The sequence below is a fragment of the Benincasa hispida genome, chromosome 12 (assembly GCF_009727055.1).
Source record: "Benincasa hispida cultivar B227 chromosome 12, ASM972705v1, whole genome shotgun sequence".
In the NCBI taxonomy this organism is placed as follows: Eukaryota; Viridiplantae; Streptophyta; class Magnoliopsida; order Cucurbitales; family Cucurbitaceae; genus Benincasa; species Benincasa hispida.
The window spans coordinates 16933822-16943294 of NC_052360.1; the positions used below are offsets into that span (position 1 = coordinate 16933822).

General features: G+C 33.1%; 1 protein-coding gene across 6 annotated transcripts; it reads left to right on the forward strand.

The window, feature by feature from the left end:
* Window positions 1-614: 614 nt before the first annotated feature.
* On the forward strand, window positions 615-8631 carry LOC120093020 (putative disease resistance protein At4g19050). Of its 6 annotated transcripts, none has more exons than XR_005486245.1 (5): window positions 615-799; window positions 1784-5161; window positions 6016-6098; window positions 7596-7838; window positions 8263-8631. XR_005486245.1 is itself a non-coding variant. In XM_039051312.1 (3 exons), the coding sequence occupies exons 1-2, from the start codon at window positions 730-732 to the stop codon at window positions 5110-5112; spliced, it is 3399 nt and encodes a 1132-aa protein (XP_038907240.1). In that variant the 5' UTR covers window positions 615-729; the 3' UTR covers window positions 5113-5161; window positions 6016-6464. The 6 variants fall into 6 exon arrangements, 2 of the variants coding, with proteins under 2 accessions (XP_038907240.1, XP_038907241.1); XR_005486246.1 differs by having other exon boundaries at window positions 7775-7838; XR_005486243.1 differs by having other exon boundaries at window positions 7596-8631.
* The last annotated feature ends 842 nt before the right edge of the window (window positions 8632-9473 follow it).

The following is a 9473-nucleotide window of genomic DNA, read 5'->3' on the forward strand; positions in this document are numbered from 1 at the left end:
AAGGTTCGATTTTCATACCATATAAATTGATATTTTAAAAGTAAATCGAATTTATATTTTCAACATTCTGCAAACATGAATTAAAGCGGTCATTTTTCTATAGTACATACATCAAAATGGACATTTCAAAAAATACATAGACTTTTATGGCCTATTTGGATTTACTAGGAAAAAAAATATTTTTCAAAAAGTCATTTTCATTTAAATACTTCTGATCAAGACTGCTTAATATAAAAATGTTTGCCAATACTTACTCAAACATTGTTTATATACCATTTTGTTTGATTGGTTATACTAAAAAAGTTTCTATTCGTGTCTAATTACTATAAAGGGTGATTAAAAAAATACTATGAACTAATAATTTAAAATAATGGTTATCAGATTTGGTTGTTTAGGGTGATCGGGGTGGCTATCAGAGTTAATTTGTCAGTGATGGTTGATTTCAAATTTTTGTAAGCTATTTCATAAACTTATCGTTTCGAAAACTATTTTGAATAGCAGTTAAGTATTTCACCTTGATTTATCTTCAAAATTAAACGCATGAAAAAAAAAAATAGTAGAAAAAAAAAAGTGAACCAAAATAGATACTTTGGATATATATTAAGCAAAATGAATCATGTTGTGAAAGAGAGTATGATTCGGATCACCTGTCAGTGGAAGGTAATACTTAATGCTAGCTAGCACTGGCCTGGATCGTCTTCGTCTATATTTCTTAATTCGAAGTCTCCAATGGCGAAAACCTCTCAAAGCTCCGTTGTTGAAGACAACTCAAATCTCAGCGTGAACACAATTTCCACCGGTAATTTGCTTTCTCTAGGCTTCTGCTATGTTCGTCATGGATATCTATCTTTAATTTTTCCTGCAAATTTTGATCTCCGTTTTCTTCTAATCATGATGCCTGCTTGTGTATATCGTATGCCCTTATTCATTTCAACTCAGAATTGACTATGAAACCAATTCCTCAAAACCCTAAAAGATTTTCTGTAGTTAACCCCTTTTCTCTGTTTGTTATAATTGTTACCCTAAAATGGATCTTAAGCCTAGGGATCTCTTATCAACTCTATAGTGACTGGAGAAGTGGGAGCTAGATAGATTATTTGTTTTTTGTTTGCTATAATCTTGAAACAAATACGGTCTAGTTTTGTAAGCTTTCGTTTTTTGTTTTTTTAAATTTAAGCTATCTGATCTCATTTTTTACATGGTATGCATTTTTTTTTTTTTGTTAAGTATGAGGGTTGAATTATTAGCTAAATTCTAAAAAGAAAAGAATTCTCAAAAACTATTTTTAAGTTTGGTTTGGTAACTATTTAGTTTTTTTATTTTATTTTTTGAAAATTAAGCCTATAAACACCTCGCCTACCTTTAAATTTATTTCTTTGTATCTAATTTTTATCAATGTTTTAAAAAACCAATCCAAGTTTTGAAAACTTAAAAAAAGGGTTTTTAAAAACTTGTTTTTGTCTTTGAAATTTGGCTTAGAATTCCACTCTTTTACTTAAGAATGATGAAAACTATTGAAGGAAATTGAGAGAAAGTAGATTTAATTTTCAAAAACCAAAAACTAAATTCCAAATGGTTACTAAACAGGGCCTTAGTTTTCAAAATTTGACTTGGTTTCTGAACACATTGATAAAAATTGGATAAGAAAGCAAGAAATTTTAAGGTGCAATGGGTGTTTATAGGCTTAATTTTTAAAAACTAAAAAACCAAAAACTAAATGGTTACCAAATGAGGTTTAAGAAACCATACGGTTTTCTCTTTTTCGTCATAATTTTAAAAACAGTGTTTGTTTCAGCGATGGACTCAGAGACAGGGCAACCAGCGGTGGCCGTGTCAACTCAACTGAGTCAGATGGTGGCAGATGATGTTAAAAGCAATCCAAAGTTTCAGAAAACAGCCGAAATCATTATACAAAATTGTGGTGACAATCCTACTCTAAATCTGGTCATTGCTGAAGCCTTGAATCATATTGCAAAGCACAATGAAGATGATTGGACAGTAGAAAGAGCTTTGGAAGAAATAGAAGGACTTTGCAAAAGCGAAACATCAAAGAGGAAAGAAATATCATTGGTGCGATTTGGGTTCGACATGTTGCCAAGAAGTGACTTGGCAATGATCAATTGTTGCTGGCATAGCAGACAATTTTTCCGCAACAATGGTGGAGTCCATTACAATTTGTTGATTACAAACTGGATATTAGAAGAATGCTTTGGTCTTGTTGATCATTTTGACAAGGCATACCACCAAGGACATGATGTTTTAATGAACCTCATAAACCGCGGCCTGCTTAAAATTGAAGAAAATAATGATAATGTTGTCGTTATGGAGGAATTGGTACGTGACGTTCCTGATAGTCGATTTAATGGATTCGTTTGGAAGCCTACTTTGGGATTGAGTGGGGTATATGAGGGTGAAATTTGGCTAGGTCTTGATAGTGTTGGGCCTGCTGATGGAATGATCAGAACGTGTGAAAAGGACTGGAAAGAAGTTTCAGTACTGCTGGTTGATGGAAATCATCTCTGCCAGGAGGTTGTCGAAACATATTTTACGACCCTAAAGGATCTCCAAGTTCTTGCCATTTTCAGTCCTAGGATCGAAGCATTGCCTGTTAGTTTAACCAAGTTGGGAAAGCTTTGTTTTCTTGTGCTTAAAGACTGTGATCTGCTGGAGAATATTGATGGCCTTGTGAATCTGAAGGCATTAACAGTTCTAGAGATATCAAATGCTAAAAACATCAAGGATATCCCAAAAAATCTATTTGAGAGTTTATCTAAGCTCCGAAGCCTCAACTTATCTTATACTGGAATTAAAAATCTTCCTTCTTCCCTGTCAAAGCTTCATGAACTGCGATCCATCAACCTTCGTGGGTGTTGCTACCTAAAATCGTTGCCAATGTTGAAAACACTGGTGAAGCTCCAGCTGCTTGATGTTTCTGGTGCTACTTCACTGGAACGTCTTGCAGATAAAAGTATAAATGCCCTTCAAGATCTTCAACTGCTCGACCTTTCTCAAACTCTGGTTCGTCATGTTCCTTTTCTTAAGGATCTCAAGCAGCTATTTCGTGTTTCATTTAGAGATTGCAAAGAACTGATTAGACTGCCGAACCTTCGAGGGTTGAGTGGGCTTCAAGTTCTTGATCTCTCTGGTGCTCTGATGCTAAAGGAAATTCAGGATGACACCTTTTCAGAAAATAATGACCTCAAAATTCTTGACCTTTCCAGAACTGCAGTCACTTGTTTACCTTCCAGCAACTGTAACCTTTCAAATCTTGAGCTCCTCAATATGTCCGAGACGTTAAATTTGGTTGAACTTGAAGATGACACCTTCAAAAATATGGCATGCCTTTGTCATCTCGACCTCTCAAAATCTCTGTTTAAGAAACTACCTTCCCTTACAGGGCTTGTTAATCTACGAGAACTTAAACTACAAGAATGCAGCAATCTGGTGGAGTTACCAAGTCTGGATGCCCTGAAGAAATTGGAAGTCCTTGATCTATCGGGTTGTGTTTCTTTTAAGGCATTTAAAAAGGACCAATCCTTTAGCCACATGACCAATCTCCAGTTCCTCGACCTATCAGAAACTATAATTGAAAAATTGCCTGACCTATCTGATCTTCATAACCTCTCTCAACTTCTACTAAGGAAATGCACCAAGCTGACAAAACTTCCACCTCCTGTCTCACTTAAACTTAAAGTACTTGATGCCTCTGGTGCGGAAAATTTGAGAGAATGGGAAGCCGAATTGCCCGAAGACTTGAATCAATTGGAAATCCTCGATCTATCGGAAACAAAACTAAGTTCTCCACGGTTGAACAATTATACCAACCTTAGGCACCTTTCTCTAAGAGGTGAATTGCAGACGGTGCTACAATTGGATAATCTCACAAACCTTGAGGTCTTGGATTTATCAAGCACACGTATCAGTTCTTCACAAATACAAACAATCACAAAACTTTCCAACCTTAGACAACTTCTGCTAACTGATTGTTCAGAAGTACAAGAGATTCCTACTCTAGAACCACTCGTGAAGTTGGAGGGTCTTCATTTGAAGGGAACAAAAATCAAGGAATTCTGTTGTCAGATGGCGAAGTTAACTCGACTAATGCATCTAGACCTGCCAAACTCTTCAGACACTCTTAGACTCAATTGGACAGGCATAAAATCACTTCCTGGAGAGCTAAACTGGGACCAATTTGGTATGCCTTCTGAACTTCAAAATAGTATAAACAGGCCCTCCATGATTGTGAGAGATATGAATTCTTTCAAAATTATGAAGGCAGTACCTGACATATGGAACTCATGCTTCAATAAATTTTTCATCTCTGTATGCCCTTTAAAAAAGGGAGAGGAGGATGAAGAAATCTATGTACATCAAGATGGGACTAGCTATCAAGATATCTACTTTCATGTCATGTCTTATCGTCATGAGTATTCCCCGTTTTTGGAAATCCGCAGATTTGAGAGCTTTCCCACTGGTCTTGAGGATGCTCTTATGAAAGTTGAATATGTTTCTTTTGTTGAAATTAGGCTTATTACAAGCTTATCTAAATTGGGAAATGCAAATAATTTAAAAGGCTGCTGGATTTGGAGTTGTACCAACCTGGAGTGTCTAATGCAGAAAGACAAAGATCAGGATAACCTCAATTTATTGGACAATCTAGAGATTCTATGGATATGCAACCTTCCTATCTTAAAGAGTGTGCATAGTACAGGCCTTCAATTCGAAAGCATCAGAAATCTCACACAACTGTATATAGATTCTTGCCCACAGCTTGTGACTCTGTTCAAGTCCTCTCATCTCTCGAAAAGCCTCGAGATTCTCCACGTTAAATTTTGCGATGGATTGAAGTCTATATGCGAATCCAAAGAAGAGTGTACCTTAGAGAAGTTGCACTCCTTGAATCTGTTAGAATTGCCTGAGTTGACAGACATTGGCCTTAAACTTCCATCATTGAGAACAGCTAATATTAGGAACTGTCCTAAACTTGGAGAAAGTTTTGAGGAAAAACTTGGGCTGGAAGAAGCAAGAGTTGAAAGGAACTTGATTCGTGAGCAATGGGATGGAAGTCGAATAAATCGAAATGGGGAAGCAACATCTCTCAGATCATTGTGATGATCAACTTCATCAAAGACACTGGAGGAACATTTTGCTGCCATGGCAGGTTAGCTCTGTGTTTATATGTTGCTATTTTAATTTTTCTTAGAACAATTCATGTTGTGCCTTTGGAGAACGTCTGATCTGGAAAAGTGGTAAAAAATAGTTAATTGTTTACAACCCTTAAAATGATATAACCTAAATTTATATTTTAATTTTGTTCTTGATTTTCAGGTTATTTTTCAATTTACATCCTTATTAAGTTTTAAATGTTTTAGTTTCATTTCATTCTTTATGTTTTAAAGTTTCAAGGAAGAAAGGAAAGATAACATATATTTGATGGATGAAACTGTTCAACCATAAAATTAAGTATATACCCACCCCCCACATATCATGGGCCAAAATGAGCATCTACTTGAGAAGATTGATTCATTAAAATACTTTTTGGTATCTAAACTATTAGAGAACTAACAATTTAGTCAATTTTATTTTTAAAATTGTATCAATTTAGTTCTTAGGCTTTAGTAAGTATTAATTTAGTCCCTATACTTCACCACATATAACAATTTATTTCCTCTGTGTACATTACAAAATGATTTGGGATTAACTACAAAGACTAAATCATTACGTAATAAAAGTTGACGTTTAATTTTGATGTGATTTATCGTGGTAGAGACTAAATTGTTACAAATTTAAAAGTATACAGACTAAATCGTTACAAATTAAATTTTAGAGACTAAATTATTACTTCAATGAAATTTAACCTTAGAGTATGGTACGACCATCTTGATAACTAAACATTTAGGGACCAAACATGTTATTACCATTTTGGTAACTAGTCACCCTATTGTACTAAAAAGAAAGAAGGAAAAAAAAAATCTAGCCACTATATTAAGTTTTTATATCATTGTTATTTTACAGGTGATGTTTTTGAATACGAATATTGAAGCAAAACTAACATGAGTTACTTGAATCATCATATGCGGTCTCTTTTCGAGTTGAAGGTTTGAATCGCTTACCCATCCAATGCTACAACAGTTAAAGATAGAAACTAGCACAACTTCAAATTGATCAGTTTTCTTTTCTTCTTTTCGAGGGGGGGGGGGGGGGGGGGGGGGACGAGTTGAAGACAATGTCTTGTAGAGAAGCAAAACATGGATGTGTATTCCTCAAGAAACTTTTTTCTTAGGGTATCATTATCGAAGACTTTTTATAATTCTGTTATAGGCTGTTGGGATTGATACCTTAAACGGTCTGAAGTAGATGGATAAGGCTGGATATCTTATCTTAGTGACACTACGAGTATGACCTATTTTGTAGTTGTTACAATTGTTGTAAAGTAGTACAAGTGATCTGATCCTAATCATTCATATGGAGATATGTGAGCGGAGGTATTCTATACAAAGAGTTTATATAAGACCGGACCAAGAAATGAATAGTCTCGCTATATAATATCATTGATAGAAGAGACTTACATTTCATCGGAATGACTATAGGTGATTTGACCTGAATCCTAAGTGAATTGTGAATGAGTCTATGAAGACGATTTTTTTATTTTTATGGGTGAGAGTGGCCAGTAATGTTGGGAACGCAGCTTCACTAGAAAGAATTCACTCATTTCTTACTGTTAAAGAAAGTGGAGAAATTGCTCCCTTAAGACTGATTTCGGGGCTTGAATAATGTGACGCCACACCCTGGGTTTGGTCATAATTGGATTATGACTTATTGTTCATTAGAGGGATCAATTATATTTAAGGAGTTACATTTAACTACAAAGGAAAAACGGTAATTTTGGTCTAGATGTACTTACGAGCAATTTGTGAAGAGTTAATGCATCGTTGATTCTTTATATCCAATGGACACATAAATATATCTGTAATGCGAAGAGTGCAGCTGTCAGTCTTTAGTGGAGTGATCGATAGTTAATGGAAGTTGATTAATTAATTAAATTTAATTAAAGAGTTTAATTAATTAATCAAGTACCATTAAAGGCTCAATCTATAGGTCTATAAGATTTCTTCGATAGTTTAACTATGATTAATGTAATCGAATTAATTTTGGATTATTGAATTGTTCAAATTAATTGAGGGAATTAATTATATATGATATAATTAATATAATATATTTGATACATTAAATATAATTTTTTATTTGAGAGCAAATAAATATTTGAATATGATTCGGATATTATTTATATGAATATGATTCATATAAATACTTAGATTAAATATAATATGAATTTGATTCATTTTAAATACTATAGGTTAAATGAGAGAATATTAAACTATAGGTTATATGTTAATATATATTGTATATAGTAAATTAGTTATTGTATATAAATATATATATTAATTAAATTAAAAAATTATTTTTTAATTTTAAGTTTTGAATTTTTAACGTGGTTCAAGAAGGGGAGTATTTTTAGAAACTCCTCCCCCTATTATTCTCTCATGGATCATGGAAGTAGGGTTAAGATATAGCGTCTTCTTCCTGTTCTTCAGAATATACACAAAACGACTCTCTCAAGGAAAAATCACTCTACAACTTCTCTCAATAATTCTCTTCCTACCAAAACTTAAAGGATGCCTACAAAACTCTCTTTACAATTCTCACCCTATAGAGAATAAGAGGTTTCCTTGTAGTAGTGTTTTTGGGACTAATGTATTTTGGCGTTTTCAAGATCGTGGGAGGTCTTTGCGTTTGTGACCAAGAGAGAAATTACGTGAAGATTATAGTCTTCAAGGGTAAGTAATTCCAAACCCCTAATTTTCTCATGTTTTTTTTAAAGCATGCTGTAATTTAGAATGCATATCTATTATTTTCGTGCTCTGAATTTATTGCTTCTGTAAAATGAAAAATTGGGATACAATCTACTTTCGCTTAGGTATTCTCGCGTCCTTCAATTGGTATCAAAACGGTCGTTTTGAGTCCAATTTCTATCATTTTTGAAATTAGAATTCAGATTTATGGTGGGTTTTTGTTTCTGGACTACATTTATGGTTGATGAATATGGGTTTGGTGAATTTTGGATTTTTTGGGGATTGGTTTGTGTAGAATTACGCTGCTTTTTTACATTTTGATATGTAAGGACCCCTTTTTTTAGGCATAAAATTGCTATTGAGTCTGTAAATTTATAGTCCGGATTGTTCGTGATGTTTTCTGGTGAAGATTTGGAGTTTTCGGGGCCAAAACGGGGTAGAACGAGGCAAAAATGCATTGTAAAGAAGGTGTTCTATACAGCGTCATACCCTAATATTGCGACGCTATGAAACTTCTTCCCATTCGCATCGCGTCGATGCGATGTGAATGGGAAGAAGTTCCATAGTGTCGCAACATTAGGGTATAACACTGCAGCGCTTTGAGATGGATGACACATGTGAGGAGTCCGATTCAGTGGGCAGTTCGCAATTCGAATGGCTCAATCTGGCAGTTTTTTGGTCCAGGCAGTTCAACAACAATTTTTCTACATTTATTTAATTATTATTTGTAATAATTAGGTATTTTGATTAATTAAATTAATATAATAGTTATATTAATTTAATTAATTGTCTAGGAGGTCAATCCAGATCCAAAATTTTGCTTTTAATTATACATTGGATGCATATATATATATTTTTATATATAATGTCATAATGTATGCCACATAGAGAAAAATCCTACCATAGGATATGCATTATTCATGCATCATGTTTATTATAAATGTTATAATATAGTTGCATTTTCATGCATACTCATGCATCATATAATATATCATGCATACTCATGCATCATATAATATAAGAGCTATAATATATGAATGCATACATTAATAACATTACCATGTATCATTTATATTATAAATGTTATAAAATATAGTTAGTATGTATGTATATGTATTATTTTTTTCATTACTTTAGTATATAATAGTTATGTATGGTATGTAATGAAAAATGGGATTGTATATTGCATGACACCACTTTAGGTAAATTATCATTGGTATATTTTTTCCAAAGTATGTCATAGATGAAATCTTAGATTTTAATTTGTTTCATTTTTCTTTATAATAGTTATAAGTTAAATGAAATTAGAAATTAAAATCTATAATAAAGAGTGCATGCTAACCTATGTTAAAATTATTTTTTAAAAAGCTTAAAACATGATTCACATTAGACCTATGATCACAATAATTCTAATAAGATTAAAAATAGGTTTAGTTTTTAATCAGTTTAATAGACTTAAATTGGTTTGTAATAAAAAATTAAATTTGTAACAAATGTATTTATAAAGATTAAATTTGTTTAAGGACAATTCTGTCTAGACTAGAGTATTTAAGCTGACGAAAACGAAACATCCCTACTTGGAATTGACCTGGAAGGTGAATTAGATAGATTGGTTATACA

Bases quoted from the DNA above. Each gene is read 5' to 3' on its own strand.
- LOC120093020 (XM_039051312.1), top strand. From the start codon at position 730: ATGGCGAAAACCTCTCAAAGCTCCGTTGTTGAAGACAACTCAAATCTC. The intron at 800-1,783 runs GTAATTTGCTTT...TTTTAAAAACAG, and splicing joins CGTGAACACAATTTCCACCG to TGTTTGTTTCAGCGATGGAC.